Here is a 20038-nt window from a genome sequence, read left to right on the forward strand (position 1 = left end):
GCTTAGCAGTGTGCTCTGTCATTTTCCCGGCAGCTGCAACCAGCAAGGCTCTTGGAGCCACCGCAGGGTACTCAGCTCCCCTTATGGGGAAGCAGCTGTGGGTGTCTCGCCTGACGCTCTGGAGTCTCTAGCTTTTCCGGGCCTGTGATGTACGCTGCCGGCTCGGGCCCTTCAAGGGCAGGGGAGCCCTAGGTCTGTGGGTCTGACTTGGGAAGGAGACATTAGCCTGTATCTACAGGACAAGAGTCTTTCTCAGAGGTGAGCAAGCTGGGGGATGTCAGCTGTGGCTCTGCTTATGGGGAAACATGGGATCTCTCGAGGTCATTTCTCAATCATCTGCGTCATAGCTGGGACACCCCGTGTCTCCACTTGCTCAATCCTAACAGGCTAAGGTGGGGAATTCCTGCCCCGACAACCCAGTCCCTCCTGGAAGGCCTTCATTGACTTGCCCGAGGACACCCTTACTGTCCTAACCAGGACGCAACATCTCAGCAACCCCACGCCCTCACTCGACATACAAACCATTTATCATGGCTACTGTGAGTGTCTCATCTCCCCTCCCTGCCCTTCATTTTTTGAGACGGTGCCTCACGTAGCTCAAGCTGGCCTTAGATTTGCCATTTAGCTGAGAATGGCCAGGAACTCCTGATCCTCCTACTTCCACCTTTGAAGTGCTGGAATTCCGGGCACGCACTACCACATCCTGTTTATGGGGTCCTGGGGATGGACCCAGGAAGTCCTAAAAGCTACTTACAAGCTCTTTACCAAATGAGCCACATCTCTGACTCTGGTTTCATTCCTCAAATTATCTCTCTTTTCCAGTTCCCTTCAGTCTGCCCCTCCATCCATGCCCCGCCCACAGCTGACTCCCTGAGTCGGGCTCTTCATCCCACCTGCCTCCTGTAAGATCTGGCTTAGCAAGCCTGTGGCAGTGTGGCAGTTCCAGATCACAGGGAGACCACTTCCTTCCCAGTGGTGACAGCACAGTAGAATGACCACAGGAGAGCAGGGGGTAGTCCCTAAAACAGGCTCTTTAATAATGTTTGTCTTCACTGAAGAGCTTGGCTTTTCCCCCCAGCATTGGGCTGGGGCTGGTGGGCGTGGCAGGCTGTCCTAGGCTAGGCAGACCACAGCCTGGTCAGGTTATTGGAGTATGTGACCCAACACTGGTGGGCAGGGCCTGAGGTTGCTAGGAATCAGTGGGTAGGCCTTCATGGGCTTGATAGACGTGGCTTGCTGCCCTTGAGTGAAGCAGGCAGCCAGTGGGTAGGCCATGCCACTGTAGGAGTAACCAACTATCAGTGGCCAGGGCCTGAAGTCACCAAATGTGTTTAGTTGTCAGTGAGCTAGCTGCCTGTTATGGATTCGGTGGCCCTTATAAAAATAGCTGCTAATGGGAGTGGCCATCCACCAGTGGGTGGGGCCTGAAATCATTGGCGGGCTATCATGATGTTTGATCGACTGTGGATATAGCCTTGGCCTGCCACACATGGTCACAGTGGGCCCCTGGGGTCTGAAGTGGCTAGGCTGGCCAGCTATTTTGGCCATGCTAGACCATAGGTAGGTGTATTTAGCCATTCATTAGGTGTTGCTGACCATCGTGGGCTAGCCAGGCTGTGGGTGGGCAGGACAGACAACAGGTGTCCTTGGCCTGCTGTGATGTGCGTGACACCCGTGGGTAAAAGGCATGGCAGCTAGTAAAAGGAGTACTGATTCTCCACAGCACGAGCACGGCCCAGCGTGGCCTCTGTGGGCTCCTCAGTGGCTCCAGATGCAGCATCCAGCAGGTGCTCTGTGCTGTTGCTGCGGCTGTGCGCACTGAGCGGCCCCTCGGCTGGGCGTGGGGGCAGGGATGTGGCAGAGGACGATGAGCCGGATGAAGACGAAGCTCCAGCGCCATTGGACGGTGAAGCGGGCGGGCAAGTGGCCGTGGCCAGGCTGGAGAAGTAGTGCTGGCCAGCCGGCTCCGTCCAGCAGGCTGGAACTGGGGCCGCAGTGTTGGGCGCTGGTCCTGGATCTGTAATGAGAGGGCATGCTGGTCAGCATCCAGCCCTGGGTACCTGAATTCGATCCTCCAAAAAGGGCCAGTGTTCAGACAGGCGTGGGGAGCCCAGGGAGGGATGGTGTGGTCCAGAGTTTACCGGGAGTCAGGTGATGCTGTACACTCATCCTTTCCAGTATAAGCTAGGCACCCCACCAATACAACGCTCAAAGGCTGGGTACTGAACTCTAACCTTACAGGGCTTACGGAATCCACCCAGAATATCCAAGAGAAGGGTTTTGAGGGCTGAGTCTAACATCCCATGGTCTTTATGTCACTGTATTGCAGAGAATGGTCTTGATTCCCCCGACCCTCCTGCCTTTACCTCTAGAAGGCTGGGATTACAGGAGTGCACCACCACACCCAGCTTATGAGACGCTGGGGATCAAACCCAGGCCTCGAGTACACTAGGCAAACCGTCTATAGCCTGAGCCATATTCCAGGCTCCAGACAGTGGCATCTTACCAGGAGGCGGGCCCTGGGCACGCACATAGCTTCTTAGGGTGATATCAGCCGATCCTCCTGACTCCAGGGGGATGGGGTGGGTGTGGAAGTGACGGAGCATATCAAACACGGACTGGAACCACAGGTGCTGGACATGACACTGGCCGTGACCGTTCAGAGAAAGGCGGAGGTGCTGTGGGCACAGATGGGAGTGGTCAGTGGTGGGGTCCTGGGCCAGCTACCTGCGTGGCAAGTGCCTTTGGTGGTTGCTGGGACTCCATGCATCGGCTCCATTGACTCTATGGGACTGTGTCATCCTTAGGGGTCCTCACACTGAGCCTCATCTGAAGGTGGGGCACTCCTGTAGTAGGTAATGGAGGTGGGCACAGTAGAACAAGAACTAGGGCTGCAGATATCTGCCCTCACACTAGAATCTATCTGTCTGTCTTTCTTTTCTTCTTCCCTCCTTCTCCCCCCTCCCTCTTTTCCAGTCAGGATTTCTCTGTGTAGCCCTAGCTATTCTGGAACTCATTCTGTAGACCAGGCTGACCTCGAACTCACAGAGAGATCTTCCAGCCTCTGCCTCCGGAGTGCTGGGATTAAAGGTGTGTGCCATGTGCTACCTGCAATCTTTCTTTTTGAATATTTGTTTTGTCCTCATGTAGCGCAGAGGTCTGGAATGATATAGAATGTGCCTCTTAGCAATGACTGGCTCCTCTTTGTGTCTCCTGAGTTTACCTGGGGTAGAGGTCTCAGTGTAAGGGGCCTTAGACCTGTGGTCTTGAATAGTGGGCCACATGTGTCTGGTGTCAGCCCAACTTATCCCACTATGAGACAATAGCAGCCCCACTAAGTGAAGGCTGAAGGTCGTCTCATCCCCGCCCTGCTCCCCTTCCTCTTCCCAGGCCCCGGTGGACAGGACACCATCCTAGCCCCAAACTTGGGAATGTGTGAGTGAGATTAAGCCCTCTAGGGTTAGCAGTGCTGGCCAAGATGTCAATTACCAGCTACCAGGAATGACATTGTCTGGCAGTCAGAGGAACTGACAAGGTGATGTCCCTAGGGAGACTCAGCCTCCTCCACACGTACACATCTGGGCCAGCACTGCCAAGAGCAGGCCTGAGGATGCTGGCGGTCCAGTTGGAAGTGAGGGTGGCTGTGATCTTCAGCTGTAGGTCAGGGGCAGGACCCTGCTGCCCTGGAATGGTACCCTGGAAAAGTCTAAGGCTGTGTCTCTTTCCTTACTGGAAACACGAGCAAGCAGGGACACCTACCGTGATTCCTGCCCATTCCTGCCACACTGTCATGTCCCAGACTGCTTGACTGCTGCCCTCTTTCATTTTTATTAACTTTTATAGTAACATTTATTTATTTGGTTGTTTATTTTTGTGTGTTCATATGTTCGAGTGCCGTACTGCATTTTGGAGGTCAGAGGGTAACTTGTAAGAGTCAGGTCTCTCCTTCCATCATGTGGTCCTGGGGATCAAACTCAGGTCCTGAAGCTTGGCTGCAAGTGCCTTTACCTGGTGAGCCCTCTTGCCAGCCCCTTGTTTATTTAATTTTATTTGAGGACAGGATCTCATGTAACACAGGCTGGGTTTAAACTCAATACATAGCCAAGGATGCGCTTGAGCTCCTGATCTCTTGCCTGTTACCTGGGTGCTGGGCTGACAGGTGTACAACACAAGGTCCTAGCTTAGGGATTGTTGTTGATTTCATTATGGATGTTTATATAGGGCGGAAGCATCAGAGTCAGGGAAGAATGATTCCCCAGAGAAAGTAAGATACCGAGGTGGAGGTGCAGGCTGCTCAGGAGAGGCACCTGCTCTTTGGATTTTGTTTTTGATTTTTGAGACAGGTTTTTTCTGTGTAGCACTGGCTGTCCTGGAACTATGTAGACTAGGCTGGCCTTGAACTTAGAAATCTACCTGCCTCTGCCTCTCAAGAGCTGGGATTAAAGATGTGTGCCACCTCCACCCAGCTTGGTCTTTAGATTTTTCAGACAAGGGCCTTGCTATGTAGCCCAAGCTGGTTTCACACTCGTGACAATACTCCTGCCTCAGCTTCTGAAGTGCCGACACCATAGGAGTTCACGTCTGGCTGCAAAGGTAACTTCTTAGACAGAATTGGTTTTTGAGTGGCCATCTCAATCCACTTCCTCTAGGCTGCCGTCCCCTGCCACCCCCACCACACACACAAACACACACACACACACACACACACTTGCCTTGGCCTTGCCCTGGAAGTTGAAGGTCAGCACACACTCCCCAGGCCTAGTCTCACTTTGGCGGATCACAAAGAGGCCATGGCTCCGAGGGCCACCGGCCAGCACAAGCTGGGCCGCCTTCACCCGGGACAATGTCCCATGGAACCAGGGGTAGTCGGAAAGTTCCAGCTCAGCCTCAGCATCGGTGTCCAGCTCAGCTCCTTCGTCCCCTGGGTTGGTTGCAATAGCACAGGGACAGAAGGTCAGAAGGAAGACAGAGAAGTTAGTGAAGATGGCGGTGCATCTTGTTGATTTGGGTAAATTGCCATTTGAATAGCATCAGACCTAGGCAGAGAGCTGACTGACTGTCACTATTTAACCCTGAGGTAAACTGAGGCATAGGGAGAGGGCGCTCGCCAGTCCTGAGAAGAAGCCAGCCTTCCTCCCCACCCTGGTTCCTTTGTATCCTTCTGTTTTGTTTGACTTGTTTATGTGTGTATGTGGGTGTCTCTGTGTGGGTGGGAGGATGCCAGGAGAGGCCAGAAGATGGCATCCGATTCCCTGGAGCTGGAGTTACTCGCAGGCGTGAGCTGCCCTGGTGCTGGGAACTGCTCCAGAAGAGCAATAGTCACTGTTAGCCAGTGGTTACTTCTTCAGATCTTTATCTTTTTTCCTTTTTCTGTGAGTGAGGGGGTACCTTACAGCCTAGGCTGACCTCTAAATCACTACCATATAGCCAAGGATGCCCTTGAACTCCTGCCTCTACAACCCAGATGCCAGGGTTACAGGCTTGTGCCACCAACCTGCCTTTTGTGCCTCTATATGAACAACCTCCCTCCCTCCCTCCCTCCCTTTCCCTGTCTGTCTCTATCTCTTTTTTCTTTCACTGTGCCTCAGATGAGAGGCCAAAACTTTTAAGTTCAGACTCCATTTTAGAGAACCCGACCTAAGTTTGAACTCAGGTAAACTAAGAGGCTGGGACCTAGCATTAGTTTCCAAGTTGCCCCCCATCAAAACCCAAGTCTAGCTCCAGTCTCTAGGCTAATCCCCAACAAGACCAGTGTTTCCAGGTTATTCCCCCAACAAACCTGCACCCCCAGGTTACAAGCCCACTCCCTTCCTGAAGACCACCAGTGCAGAGGGGGAGCAGAAGTAAAGTTTATGATATGACTCCCAGCACCAGCCAGTTATGTTAAAGGTCACAGTAGCTCTCCAATTAGATGTACTAATTAATTAGTACTCCCTGCTTGCTGTTTACTATAAAGCCTTGCCCCGATAGACATTCAGGACTCCCCACCACCACCAAAACCATCCTGCATGACAGTGGCGAGTTGAGGGGTGGGAGACCCTGCTGTGAGTTATATCAGATCGGCTCCTGTCTGGCTTTTTTTGGGATCACTAACATTTCCCTGGCACAATTATGTTGTTGCAGGAGACAGGAATCACACTGCGAACCCTGAGATTGTTATTTACCAAAGGGGAGGGGTGAAACAAACTACTTCTAGTTGTGGTGTGGCTCAGTCCTTAGTCAACACCTTCAATCCCAAACAATAAAGGTAAAGTTGGTTTGTAGAAGGAAGCACCCATGTTCGAAAATGACGACAAATTGAGTGGCAGACAAAGTGATGAATCAGAGAAAGATTTGACAGAATAGGATATGCCCAACTCTCAGGAGAAGAGAGAAGAGAGGCTACTTAAGGGAGAGCAGCATAGAAAAGAAGCAGCAGGCAGTTTTACTTGGAGAGCTTTACAGAGAGGTGGCAGAGAGAACAAGCTAGACACAGGTGAAGACAGAACAAGCCAGAGAACGAGAGAGAGCCAGATTAGAATACAGAGCAATTCAGTCAGAGGCCAAGAAACGCCAGCTTGAGTCAGTTAGTGTAGATAGGAGTTTTGGGCCAGGACAGCTGAACTGACCACCCAGCAAAAGTTCAGAAAGAACTTGGAAGGAGTGACTTTATTCAGCAGTAAGTCTCAGAGACTAAAAATATTCTAGGCCTAGATAAGACTGTACAGAGGCTAGAAGCTTCCAGGCCTAGGCCTAGGTTAGCAGACAGGTGAATAAAAGTTACTTTTATACTATGTAGCCCAGGATAGCCTTGAACCCATGCAGATCTTCTTGCTTCAGCCTCCTGAGTTCTGGGATTACTGGTGTGTACTAATGTCCCCAGATCTGTTACTCTATAAAAACCAGGCACAGTGGGAAAGGCGAGGTGCCCGTTCTGGCTTAGAAAGCCAAAACCACTGTAGACACAACTGGCTGAAATGTCACCACTTCTGAGGCTCCACATGGGTCCCTGTAGAAGGGGGTGGGGACCCCAGTGGTACCTGGGTTATTGTTCTCACTGACACCACCTGAAGACTCCAGGGTTTGCAGGAAAGTCTCCAGGGGAACGTGGGCCAGGGACTCTCCCACGGTGTCACGAGCTCGGCCATGTGGAGCTGTGACCACAGCACCCACCGCTGTCGTCGTCTCGGGGGGCCGGGGCATGTCTGCTGCAGGGGAAATAGAGGGGGAAGCATGTCTCTTATCCCCTCCAACGCCATTCCCCAGAACTCCAGCCTGCTCTCCACCTACCATCTGTCAGGAGCTCACAGCTGCAGGAGGCCACGCGGCTGGCCAGGCAGCCTCCCCGTGCACAAGACAGTCCTGTGTCTTCCTCACTGTCCCTGTGGAGAAGACGCAGCATGTCTTACCACAGAGCCTGGGATGGGACATCAAGTTCTGTCCAGTCCTCTGTGGCCACTGTGTGAGTGACCAATGCTGAGGCCACGGTGAACATAGTGTTCCCTAAGGTTGTGGCTGGTTCCTGGGATCCCATGGATACCAGTGGGGGATGGTGTGGTGACCAGTAGGGGACAGTGTGTGACCAGTGGGGGGGTGTGGTGACCAGTGGGGGGCCGTGTGTGACCAGTTAACTGAGCTTTATTCAAATGAGTCTGTCCCCACCCCCCACTCCATCCTATTAGCAACACTGTTAGAGAAAGGGCTGCCAAGTGCTTAGCTGGGTGCTCCCTCTGTGTATCTCCCCTGGACAGTGGGGTCATTCTTTTCCTTTTCACAGCTGACCAGAAGTGCCAACCGTGTCACCGACTGTGACTCCACCGTGCTCCCAGCCTACCAGCTTCCTCATCAGAATCCAACTTTTCCATAGAAATGAGGCATATGTGTGCGTGCATGCCTATGGGTTGGTAGGTGCATGGGAACACTTTTTCATGTAGCCCAGGCTAGCTTTGTAGCTGAGGATGACCCTCAGCTCCTGCCCATCTTGGTGGTTCTTCCTTAGTGCCTGCCCTTTCTGGTAGCCTGGTCTCTGGGTAGGACAAGGTACCCCTCCACCTATCCAGCCCCATCCTTAGGCCTCCAGAACACTCACCCAGGATCCACACAGCCCTGGATGTCAGCCACCCACGAGTGCTTCTGCAGTGAGTCTATCGTTTCCAGGATGTATTCTGCTCCGTTCTCCACCTGGATGAGAGTGGCCCTGGTGAAACCTCCCCAACTGCGAGGTGAGCGGGCTCAGCACCCCAGGACCAATGAACAGAAGGGTTTGCATGGCTTTGCCCACCCCTATGTTAGGTCTCATAGGCTGCAGCCTGAAGCCCATACCGGGGAGGAGATGCAGGCTCTGGAGGCCCTGGGTCAGGAGAGCTAGCATGCTCAACCCATGCCCTGACATTCCAGATACAGTTCAAGGCAAGGGGGGAGGCCAGCAGGCTCATCAGAGCTGAGGGATCCCTGGCCTTAGTGACTGCGATCCTACTGCTGTAGTCACGTGGCAGTCAGTGCTCTTCGCACTTGCGCCTTGTCTGTTGAGTTCTTGCATCCCTATGAGGGTTGTATGTATAATTGTTATTTTATAGACAAGAAGCCTGACGTTCAGAGAGGCAGGGCAACTTGCTCAAAGTCCCATAGCAGCCAGCAGCAGCACTGAGACCTGAACCCGGGACCACAGCAGCCCAGTCTTTCCTTCCTTCCTTCCTTCCTTCCTTCCTTCCTTCCTTCCTTCCTTCCTTCCTTCCTTCCTTCCTTCCTCCCTCCCTTCTTTCTTTCTTTCTTTCTTTCTTTCTTTCTCTTTTTGTTTTTTGAGACAGGGTTTCTCTGTATAGCTCTGGCTGTCCTGGAACTCGCTTTGTAGACCAGGCTGGCCTTGAACTAAAAAATCCGCCTGCCTCTGCCTCCTGTGCTGGGATTAAAAGCGTGCGCCACCACGCCGGGCTCATTCTTTCAAAATGTAGCATTGGGCTACGAGGACCCTGAGCACCTCCTCTTTCTGACAGGGAAATAGGTTCACAATGGGGCTAGCAGGGGAGTCCTTCTGCTCCAGGGGTGCCCAAGGACCACCCAGCAGCTGAGAATACCAGATAGACAGGGGCTGTGTCCCCAGCTACCAGTCTTGAGGGGACAACTCAGGACATAGAAGTTGGCACACGTTTACCCAGTGAATAAAAGAGTTTGTGGCTTTATAAACACAAGCTCGGTAAGTGTTTGCCAGAGATAGTGGGGGCTCTGACCAGCTTCAAGTGGGAGGAAATGGCCTCCTGGAGGGAACTCAGCTTCATAGTCTTGTTCCTTCAGGAAGTCCTGACCACAACCTTAGCAGCCTAGACCCACGTCCTTAGCAGCCCCCACAGGCCACCCAAGTGCTACGGGCTTGGAGAAAGGCCAGGAGGCTCCCTGACCCACTGGGGCGCCTCTCAACCATTCTGTGTCTTTGTGCCCTCTGTAGGGTCCAGGGCTGTTCCCACACTCCATTTGCCTGTGCCTACAGACATTTGCATAACTTCCACAAGCTGGCCACCAGTGTGAGGTAGGAGTGTCTGGCTCCAGAGGGAAAGGAAGGGAAGGCAGCTCTAATGACCTTTATTCAGACCCAAGAAGAAATAGGGTACAGGGCTGCATTGGGGACATGTTGCAATGGGTGAAGGTGCCTGGTGCCGGACTTGACGAGCTGGGTTGGAATCCCAGGGGCAGAACCCACAGGGAGAAAGAGAGTTCTCTCAGCTGACTCCTTTAAGTTGTCCTCTGACCTTCATAACCACACCAAGGAGTGCACGTACAGGTACGCAAACATGCAAATAAATGTAGCCTGGTGTGGTGGCGCACGCCTTTAATCCCAGCACAGAGGCAGGTGGATCTCTGAGTTGGAGGCTGGCCTGGTCTACAGAGTGAGTTCCAGGACAGCCAGGGCTACACAGAGAAATCCTGTCTTGAAAAAGTAAAAATAAAATAAAATAATAAAATAAATATAAATTAGAGAGAGAGAGAGGGAGGGAGGGAGAGAGAGAGAGAGAGAGAGAGAGAGAGAGAGAGAGAGAGAGAGAGAGAAATGGAAGGAGACCCAGGTAGCCAACCATGTTGGGGTGGATAGCTCTAGAACTCAGACCCAGATTCATGCCCTACTCCAGTGACCTGTCGTGGGGTCCTATCATGGGAATGTCCTCTGTATTCCCCCTTTGACGGTCTGACTTGCACCCCTGGAATGACCTCAAGCTGGGGAACCCAGTAGGGCTGTGGTCCAAGTCAGCTACAGACTCACCTTGAGCACAAATGTGTTGTCCTTTTCAGGCATTTCCAGGGGCATAGTGGTTCGGACCTCAATGATGGCCGACAGGGGGATGCTGACCTTGGGTCTGGAAGCCTGGGAGGCCAGAGGATGGGACAGTGAGAGTCATACCTCGGAGGCCTTAGAAGACCCTCTCTGCATTTCCCGTCCCACTTCCCTGCATATGTGGGTCACAGGAGCCGACACTGCCGAGGCCATGCTGGTGTGACTGTGTTACCAGCCTCCCATGGTCACAGTTAAGGACTAAAGAGTTCCCAACTGCTGAACCCCAACCGTTTGACCTGTGAGTGCTACCCAGCCTGCCCACACAATGTGCTCACTTCATAATGAGGCTTTCCCTCCTCTTCTCACCCTCCTCCTTCCCTTTCTCTTTAGGGGGTGGGGGCGTGGCTCAGTGGTAGAGCCCCTGCCTAGATTCCCCCAGGGAGGGGCTGGGGGCGTGGCTCAGTGGTAGAGCCCCTGCCTAGAATCCCCCAGTGAGGGGCTGGGGGCATGGCTCCTGGAATAAGGTGGTTTCCTGTTTTGGGTGAGATGTTCTGGAGCATAGCATAGCTCTGGAGCTGAGTGTGGTCTGTCTCCAAGAATGGACAGAGAAAACCAGTATTCCAATGCTGCCATCACAGGGTTAAACCAGGGGACTCAGCAGGGTTCCTTAGTAACATCATTCTGTGAAGGCTCCTTTATGCTCTGCCCCACAGCTCCTGGCTTCTTCCACTTAACCTCCCCAGACTGGGCTGAGGCTGACATTCCCGGCAGGGCTTGGGCTCTGGGACAGGGACTTTCTGAAGAGGAAAGGGAAGGGCCTCCTATCTGGTGATTGGGAATTCTTGGCCACCCTGGATGCTGTCCAGCCGACCCGGGCTGGGCTTATAGTAGAGACTGATGGGCACAGCTGATCTCATCTTCACACTTACCTGTGGCTGGGGTTGGCCATCTTGGGACAGGGAGAGTGGTCAGGTTTACAATGGCACCTTCACCTGGGCTCCTACTAGCTGGAGATACTGTGTTCCTTATCTCAGGCTAATGTCTGAGATCATTTGTCCTGACATAGTTGTAGTTGTCCCCTACCCCTAGTGCTAGGGTAGAATCCAGGGCTTCATTATTGCTAGGCAGGGGCTCTCCCACTGAGCCACGGCCCCAGCCCCTCACTGGGGGATTCTAGGCAAGCAATAAAACTAACCCTCTGCCCTTGGGTGCTGTAAGAGGACTTGGGGTTCAGTATGCTACCAGTATGGCATAGGTGAGGTTAAAGGAAGCTAGAGACCTGACTTGGGCAGAGAAATCAAGAGATATGAAAGAAACATGAAGGCCTCAGGAACACCCTGAACCTGCAGGTCCAAGCTCCCAAAGCTTCCAGCTCCAGCTCCCAGGGACCAGGGAGATCTGGATTGCTCTGTGGGTGTCAAAAGCAATGCACTGGATATTTCTTCCCTCTAAGTCACAATGGGGAAGCCCATCCTGAGCCCTCACTAAGAGATATGGGGGAAGACATGGTTTGCTCCCCAAGGGTTCATGGACTGGTGGTTTGGTTCCCAATATGGTATATTGCAAGATGGGGTGGGAAGAGAGAAAATAAAAGCCTGATATGGCTCCATTGGAAGAATATTTACCCAGCCCGCAGAAACTCCAGGTTTAATCTCCAGCAACACAAACCTGCGTGTGGGGATAAACGCCTATATGCCCAGCACTCAGGAGACGAAAGGCAGGAGAATTAGAAGTTCAAGGTCACCTATGGCTACATGGGATGTCCAAGGCCAACCTGGGCTACGCGAGAGCCGGTCTCAACAAATATATACAAAAGGGCTGGTGAGGGTTTGGCAGTGAGCCTGACGCCCTACATTTGATCCCCAAGACCCACATGGTGGAAGGTACGAACTCGTTCCTGCAGGTTGTCTGCTGACCTCCACATGTGTATCGCCCCCCCTCCAACCAATAAATGTTAAAAAGGGTTTTTTTGACAGTTGGTGGACCCTTTAAGAGGTGGGGCTTAGTGGAAGCCCATTGGTCATTGGAGCTGCTATGTTGGGAGGAGATTCATGTAGTTCTCAAGGGACCCTGATTAGTTATCTAACCAGAATGGGTTGTTATAAAGTGAGGTCATTCTAACTTGACCTCTGCCCTACTGTGAGAAGTCAAGTGGACCTTCACAGAGGTAGGTAGTCAGCTTCCTGACCTTAGACATGTGGTTCCTTCCTTCCTTCCTTCCTTCCTTCCTTCCTTCCTTCCTTCCTTCCTTCCTTCCTTTCTTCCTTCCTTCCTTCCTTTCCTTCTTTTTTTTGTTTTTTTCGAGACAGAATTTCTCTGTATAGCCCTGGCTGTCCTGGAACTCACTCTGTAGACCAGGCTGGCCTCGAACTCAGAAATCCGCCTGCCTCTGCCTCCCAAGTGCTGGGATTAAAGGTGTGTGCCACCACTGCCCGGCAGACATATAGTTTCTGTAACACAGCTAAACTCACTCTCTCTCTCTCTCTCTCTCTCTCTCTCTCTCTCTCTCTCTCCCCTTTTTGAGACTTGGTCTCATGTAGCCCAGGTTGGCCTTGAAGTTGTTATATAGTCAGGGATGACACTGAACTCCTTATCCTCCTGCCTCTACCTCCCCAATGCTAGGAAGGTAGGACATACCACCATGCCCATGCCCAATTTCTCTTCTCTTCTCTTCTCTTCTCTTCTCTTCTCTTCTCTTCTCTTCTCTTCTCTTCTCTTCTCTTCTCTTCTCTTCTCTTCTCTTCTCTTCTCTTCTCCCCTCCCCTCCCCTCCCCTCCCCTCCCCTCCCCTCCCCTCCCCTCCCCTCCTCTCCCCTCCCCTTCTCTCTCTCTCTCTCTCCCCTTCTTAAATACACTATCTAGACCATAGTATTTTGCTATAGCAACAGAAGATGGGCTGATATGCTCTATTCTAGACCCACATGTCTACGGTCACTCCTGAGTGTTCTCCTGTGCTCTGCTATGAGAGCCTGAAGCAAGGGCAGGGGTTGGGAACCTGTTTGTCTCACAGATGACAAAGGAAGAGCTCAATAATGCCCCAGGAACTCTTCTGCCAGCAGTGAAGCTGGAGGACTCTGCAGGGATCAATGGGAAGATGGAGAGGGTACCAGCTGCCGAGTCCTTTCCTCTCCCCCAGGGCAACAAGCACAGCTATTTAGAGAGCAGCAGCTGGGGCTGCCACTCAAAGCCAGAGACAGGGGAACCATGGGCCTCTGCCTCTGCCCTTTGGGTGACCCTAGGCAAGCCACCACTCACCAGGCTTTGGTCTTTGTAGCCTTGGTTTAGTGGCATTTTTCTCAGGGGCATAAAGTTGGGTATGGGTTAAAAACCCCTTGGAAAAGCTGGGGGTATTGGGACTTGGAGTGTGTTCTGGGAGTGGCCCCAGCCTCTGCCTGTGGGCGGCTCTCAGTCCTGCACCTTGAGGGGAAGCCCAGAGGGCAAGCCTCCAGTACACTGACTCAGAGTGTCTAGGAGGGCCCCGAGGAGACTGAACCCTGGAGAGGTCAGGTCTTGGGTGTTACCAGCTGCCAAGGGACTCTACCTTTCATTCTGGTGACCGTCTGAGTGGTGACATATAATTAGTCCCTATCTGTCACCCACTCAGTGTGACTTCAGGCAGGCTCCTCTGCATAGACTCTGCTTCTTTTCATATGGAGTCTCACATAGATCTAACTAGCTTCCAACTTGCTATGTAGCTGAAGATAACCTTGAACTTCTGATCCTCCTGTTTCCAAGTGCACTACCACTCCGGGAGCATGCGGTGCTGGGACTCGAACTCTGGGCTACACGAGTGCTAGGCAAACACCCTAGCTACGGACCCTCAGTGTCCGTACTTTTCAATCAAGGTACATTGGTCTCCCTGGAGCGGCCCCAACTTCCCTGTCCCCTACCACAGTGGGACTGTGACTGGCAATGGAGGTAGGACCAGTGTACTCAAAGTGGCAAGCAAGATGCTGGTAGCTGACAAAACTACTCCTGACCTCCTGATAGGAAGGAAGGGTCAATGGGCAGCTAAGCTGGCGCCTGTCAGGGCTGCAGATTTCTGACTGCCATGGAGCAGGACACAGGCCTCTGGGGTGATGTCTGAAAGCCGTGCCACTCCCTGATTTCAGATGCTACATTACAACACCCTGTCAATTAGATCAAGCCACACAATCTCCAAACCATCCCTAGGGACCTACCTGTCACTGGCCTGCAGCTCCCATAGACTGTGCAGGTAAATGGGTCCCCGTGAGGGATGGGAAGATTGTTGGTGACATACATCCAGATACGCACCTTGGGTGGCACGAAGAACTCCAGGCGGAAACGTTCCCCAGCCACAGCCCTCCGCAGGAGCAGGCGACACTTCTGCCACTGCGCAGTGCCTCCAGGCCCTGAGGCCGCGTCGTCTGCCACCATGAAGCGCAGGGCGCCCTCACGCTGGATGTCCACTAACTCCACTTTGGCTGCCAGGGTTCGTGCTAGCCGCAGGCGTCGCGTCCATTTGTCACGAGGCTCCGACGCAGGCTCGGCGGCCTTGGGGGTGGCCCCACCATCGGGCTCTGGGGACGAGCGCCGGTGCCACAGGTCGCGCACTCCATCCACCACACACAGGCTCATGTTACGCAGCGAGAATCCCTTTCGGACACGCGCCTTGGTAGCCGCGTGGGCAGACACATCCTCGGAGCTGCGGGAGTGGCCATAGGTTGCAGTCTTGAGCGCAGATGTCACCGAGGTCACCGCAGGCTCGGGTTCCATAGTGTCGGCTGCTGACCCCAGCACGCGGCGCACCTCCTCACTGAAGACAGCCAAGAAGTTGGCTGCAAAGTGGCGGGAGAATGAGGTCCCAGCGTCAGGCGTGTCGTAGGTCGGGTTGTCCCGAAGGAAGCGGCAGAACTTGTGTGCGAAGTCCACAGCAGCCACCTGCGCGTGCAGCTCGCAGAATTGCCGCCAGTCGGGGACTGGGGCGGGGGCGGCGGCCGAGCTGGGGGTGGCACCATTCATGGCTTTGGTCCCATGGCAGCGTCGGGCTGAGAGGAAAAAAGTTGGTAAGTGCTCCTTCCTTCCTTCTTTCTTTCCTTCCTTCCTTCCTTCCTTCCTTCCTTCCTTCCTTCCTTCCTTCCTCCCTCCCTCCCTCCCTCCCTCCCTCCCTCCCTCCCTCCCTCCCTCCCTCCCTCCCTCCCTTTTTTCTTCTTTTTTTTTGAGACAGAGTCTCATGTAGCTAGCCTCAGACTCCCTCCTATGTGGCAAAGGATGACCTTAAATTTCTGATCCTCCTGCTTCCACATCTCATGTGCTAGGATGCCAAGTGTGTGCCGCCACCCACACAGTTAAAACGACTTTGAATCCTCTGGCCAGTGCTCCTATGCACAGGCCTCCCTGGGGATATCGTCTGTCCACCACAGAGGCTCCATGCGCACATGAGCCAACCTGCTGAGGCTGGAGGTGCAGGCTGCCAACCAACCAGTGTGCACGTGATAGACGGGGAGGTAGGGGATGGGTAGTGCGGGGGTGGGGGTTGGGGGGTGTCTTAACCAGCCTTTCTTTTTTTTTTTTTTTTTTTTTTTTTTGAGACAGGGTTTCTCTGTATAGCCCTGGCTGTCTTGGAACTCACTTTGTAGACCAGGCTGGCCTCGAATTCAGAGATCCACCTGCCTCTGCCTCCCGAGTGCTGGGATTAAAGGCGTGCACCACCACGCCCGGCTATAACCAGCCTTTCTGCAGATCCCCAGGGTCACTCATTCTGGTCAAGGAGGCTGAGGGGACAGACACCTTCAAATGGTGGCCCATGAGTTTTGGGTGACCTCATACTCTTTAGTAACCTCACCAAGGTCCCCAAGCCCTGGAGAAAAGGATATCGGACTTCCTGGAGCTGGAGTTACACGCAGCCGTGAGCTGCTGAGTGGGTGCTGCGTGGGTGCTGGGAACCTAACTCATTCCTCTCCAGGAGCAACAAGTGACCCTAACCTCCAAGCCATCTCTGCAGCCCCTGGGGATCCTGTCTCAGTCACTTTCTCTTCCTTCCTCCTGGCTGGCCCGACCTGAGCTGTTTGTGCTGACCCTTCCTCCCATCATGTTCTGTCTGAGCCAGCTGACCCTTAACCCCTGAAACTGTGAGTCCCAACAAGCCTCCCTCCCCCATATTGCTCCGGGATGTATGTTACAGTAACAAGAAGCTTACACTTACACTCAGTTTCAAGGGTTTTACCTCAGCTCTTCCTGATCCTGGGATTTTGGGGGTCATCTTCCCATATGACTCAAAGATGACCACTTTTCTTATTGGTGTTGAAGGCCCTACGTCCTTAGGACCTTTTTTTTTTTTTTAATTTCTATCTTTCATGGTAGCCTGGATGTTGTTCCTTCCAGAACTCCCATCCCCACTGGACCAATCTAGAAATCCCAGCTGTCTCTTCATTCCAGCTTCTTCCACTTTGTTGCTAGGCAACTCCATCTTTTATCACTTAGAATGGCTAAACTGCAGAGTGCATGTCAGGTAGTCATCTGGGGGACTTGTTTCCTGTCCCCTGTTGTGGCCAACATCCCTGGGAACACAGCCAGCCAGTTCTGCCCCCCTCATTCCTTTTCTTTCTTACATTGTATCTAGGGCCTCCTTTCTGTATGTTAGCCAACAGCTTAGCTTGACTTCTGAACTCTGAGCCACACCCCCAGCCCCTCACTGGGGGATTCTAGGCAGGGGCTCTACCACTGAGCTATGCCCCCTGCCCCTCACTGGGGGAGTCTAGGCAGGGGCTCTACCACTGAGCCACGCCCCCAGCCCCTCCCTGGGGGATTCTAGGCAGGTGCTCTACTACTGAGCCTCCCAGCCCTTCCATCCAGTTTCCTTTGGTAACTTTGACCTTAAGTAAGTGAAGAAAAAACTAAGGAAGTTAAGTAGGGAGATACAGGCCCCCCGGTGACCCCCTGCCGCAGAGGCCAGTTTCCTGTGGCATGTTGAGGGGCAGCACCTATCCCTCTGCTGTAGAGACTCAGGCTCTCACCTGTCTTCACAGGATCTCCAGGGCTCTAGGCTACCCCTGCCCCACAGCCCTTGGGGACCCTACCTCAGATCTCCCCTGATATTTAAGTCCTATAATTAAACTCTAGGTAAAAATAGCTGTTCGACAGTATCCTTGGAGCCTCGGGGCCAGAGGGCACAAGGGAATCCCCTCCCTCCCTAGGCCAAGGCAACAGCCATTAAGTACAGGATCCACCCAGAACAGAAGTGCTCGAGACAGGTGCCGGGCTTCTCACCTATAGATAGGACAAAGATGGCGTCACGCCACGGAAGGAGCATTGACTGCAGTGGGACTAATCAGGACTTTTGGAAATCAGAGGGTGGTGTGTGAAGCCCATGAAGGTGGAGAGAGATGGGCACTGAGCCCTCATAAGCATTTCACAGGCCTGACCCAACTCCTATTCACCCTTCCATGATGAAACATCTTCCTCTAGGAAGCCTTCCTTGACTTCGTCTGCCCAAGCTAGCACAAGTGTCTCTTCTAAGTGCCCATGGTCCCCTCATGAGTGTCCCACTAGCAAGCTACCAATTGCACTGTGTTCTGTGCATGCTTTTAAGTCTCTTTCTCCAGCTGGATTTCCTGGAGTTACAGGCAGTCATGCGCTGCTGTGTGGGTGCAGAAGGAAGACCTGGATCATATCTCAGGTTCCTGACACTCACTCTTTCCCTGGAAGTAGAGGCCAGGGCCGCCGCCACCACCACCACCACCACCACCACCGCCACCACCACAGTCCCCAAGCAAGCTGGAAGCACTGCTAAACCCACCGTAAGTCCATGGACTTACGCAGCAGAGCATCTCCTGCTCCGTACGTGATGGAATGGGTGAGCATAGTTGGAAGACCAGTTATGGACCTGTGTGGAGGTTGACAGGTCAGCCCAGCACTGGGAAAGCCTTAGAAGGGACAGAGTCACAGGGGACAGGACCTATGTAGGGTCACCCCACTTACACCAGACGGAAATTGGACTCTGCCAAGATTCTGACAGGTATATTGTGTCCTAATCAGGAAACTGACTAGGTCTTTCCTGCCCTCTCTTCCCAACCCCACTGGCAGGCCAGCAGCTTATGGCCGGGGTGTCATTATAGCTATCTTGTGTCACAGGCTACACAGAACAGGGAAAGCAGGGTGTGGTGGCATGTGCCTATAATCCTAGCATAAGGTGAGGCAGGAGGATTGGAAGTTTTAGGTTACTCTGAGCTAATAGAAAATTCCAGGCCAGTTTAGACTATATAGCAAGATTCTATCTGCCAGGCAGTGGTGGCGCACATCTTTAATCCCAGCACTTGTGAGGCAGAGATAGGCGGATTTCTGAGTTTGAGGCCAGCCTGGTCTACAGAGTGAGTTCCAGGACAGCCAGGGCTACACAGAGAAACCCTGTTTCAAAAAAAAAAAAAAACCAAATAAATAAATAAATAAGATTTTATCTCAATTGAAAACAAAGAAAGAAACAAATGTATCAAGAGAGGCAGCCAAGCATCCTCCACCTGGCTATAGACCTGGAACCCAGAACTCAGAAAAGACAGGAGGGAGCACTGGGGGCCAATGGACCCACACAAGGAAGTGCTGGTCCCAATAGCCCTTGGGGCTGATTTGGGGGAGGAAATGAAGTCCTTGACCTTTGACTGAGCTTCCCAAATTCTGAGCATCACTTGGGGGGAAGAAAGGTTCGCCACTCCCTAGGATAGACAGTTCAGGCAGCGGACTCCACAGTCACAGGTAGGCACTGTCTCCGTCCGCCTCTGGCCAGGAGGATTTCCCACTCACCGTGGAGATCAGCCAGTATGTGCCGATCAATTAGTGTGCAGATAATTGTGGGCTCAGAGAGTGGGAAAGCAGGGTCAAAGAGCAGGTCCCAGAGGTACTGGAAGCAGGGTGGACAATGTCATCCTGTCCCCACTAGGGATTGGCTTAGAAGGTTTATGAATTGAAGCCCCTTGGCCTTGGTCTCTTTTCCCTCCCATCTCTGCCTGGATTGCTTTCCTCCTTGGCCTTCAGGTGGATAGAAGCATCTCTTTTATTGTTATGCTTATCTGTATGTGTGTGCCTGCATGCACATATCACAGCCTATGTGCGGAAGCCAGAGCCTAGTCTATGGGGGTTGGTTCTCTCCTTCCACCATGTGGGTTCTAAGGATTGATCACAGGTTGGTGTCAGGGACCTTTATCTACTGAGTCATTTTACTGACCCCATGTTGTGTGTGTGTGTGTGTTTATATACACACAAGTGTGGAAGCACAGGGCATCCATACACTGATCCTTCACTCTCCTTACTTCATTGAGACAGAATTCTCTCATTGAGCTCAGAGCTAGGCTGGCGGCCAGCAAGACCCATCAATCCTCAAGTCCCCACAGCCTGCCGCAGTGGGGCCAGAGTGCACACGGCCACATCCAGCGGCTGGAGATTAGAACTCAGACTTTCAAGGCCAGTGCTCTTACCCACTCCCTAGCCTCCAGCCCTGCCTTTTCCTGGAAGTTTCTCTCTGTACTAGACAGGAATTCACATGTCCTTGTGGCCCGTGACCTTCTGGTGTCTGTGGTCATATCCCAGCTCTCCTCCTGCAGCCCCAGGTGCTAGAAGAAGCCTAGTGACTCAGCCCTGGGAGGAGTGTGCTCTGTCCTGGCCCAATACCCTATTCCCTGGAGCCTTGGTTTTTCTATCAGTATAACAGACGGCTTAAGATATGTAAGGACATACGCTGGACATTGACGACTGAGGACCAGCTGCCACGCTCCTAGGGTCTGGGACAGGTAAGGAATGACAACTGCATCCTGAGGTCTTTGGGCTGAGATAAAGACAAAGCCTA

General features: G+C 53.0%; 1 protein-coding gene across 8 annotated transcripts in view; it reads right to left on the reverse strand.

Moving 5' to 3' along the window:
* Positions 1-1011: 1011 nt before the first annotated feature.
* Positions 1012-20038, reverse strand: part of Sh2b2 (SH2B adaptor protein 2) — a 28449-nt gene continuing 9422 nt past the window's right edge. For 3 of the 8 annotated variants that reach the window (XM_011240882.3, XM_030254494.1, XM_030254495.1), the window contains exons 2-9: positions 14518-15251; positions 10232-10333; positions 8069-8160; positions 7270-7361; positions 7020-7184; positions 4713-4921; positions 2507-2678; positions 1012-2017 (exon numbers count right to left, since the gene is read on the reverse strand). In XM_011240882.3, the coding sequence (XP_011239184.1) occupies positions 1695-2017; positions 2507-2678; positions 4713-4921; positions 7020-7184; positions 7270-7361; positions 8069-8160; positions 10232-10333; positions 14518-15225 (1863 nt within the window). In that variant the 5' untranslated portion in view covers positions 15226-15251 and the 3' untranslated portion in view covers positions 1012-1694. Of the gene's footprint in view, positions 2018-2506; positions 2679-4712; positions 4922-6625; positions 7188-7269; positions 7362-8068; positions 8161-10231; positions 10334-14517; positions 15252-20038 lie in introns of those variants that run through there. The other 5 variants (XM_006504420.4, XM_006504422.2, NM_001302938.1 and 2 more) reach the window with 3 other exon arrangements.

This window comes from Mus musculus, chromosome 5, assembly GCF_000001635.26.
Source record: "Mus musculus strain C57BL/6J chromosome 5, GRCm38.p6 C57BL/6J".
NCBI lineage: Eukaryota > Metazoa > Chordata > Mammalia > Rodentia > Muridae > Mus > Mus musculus.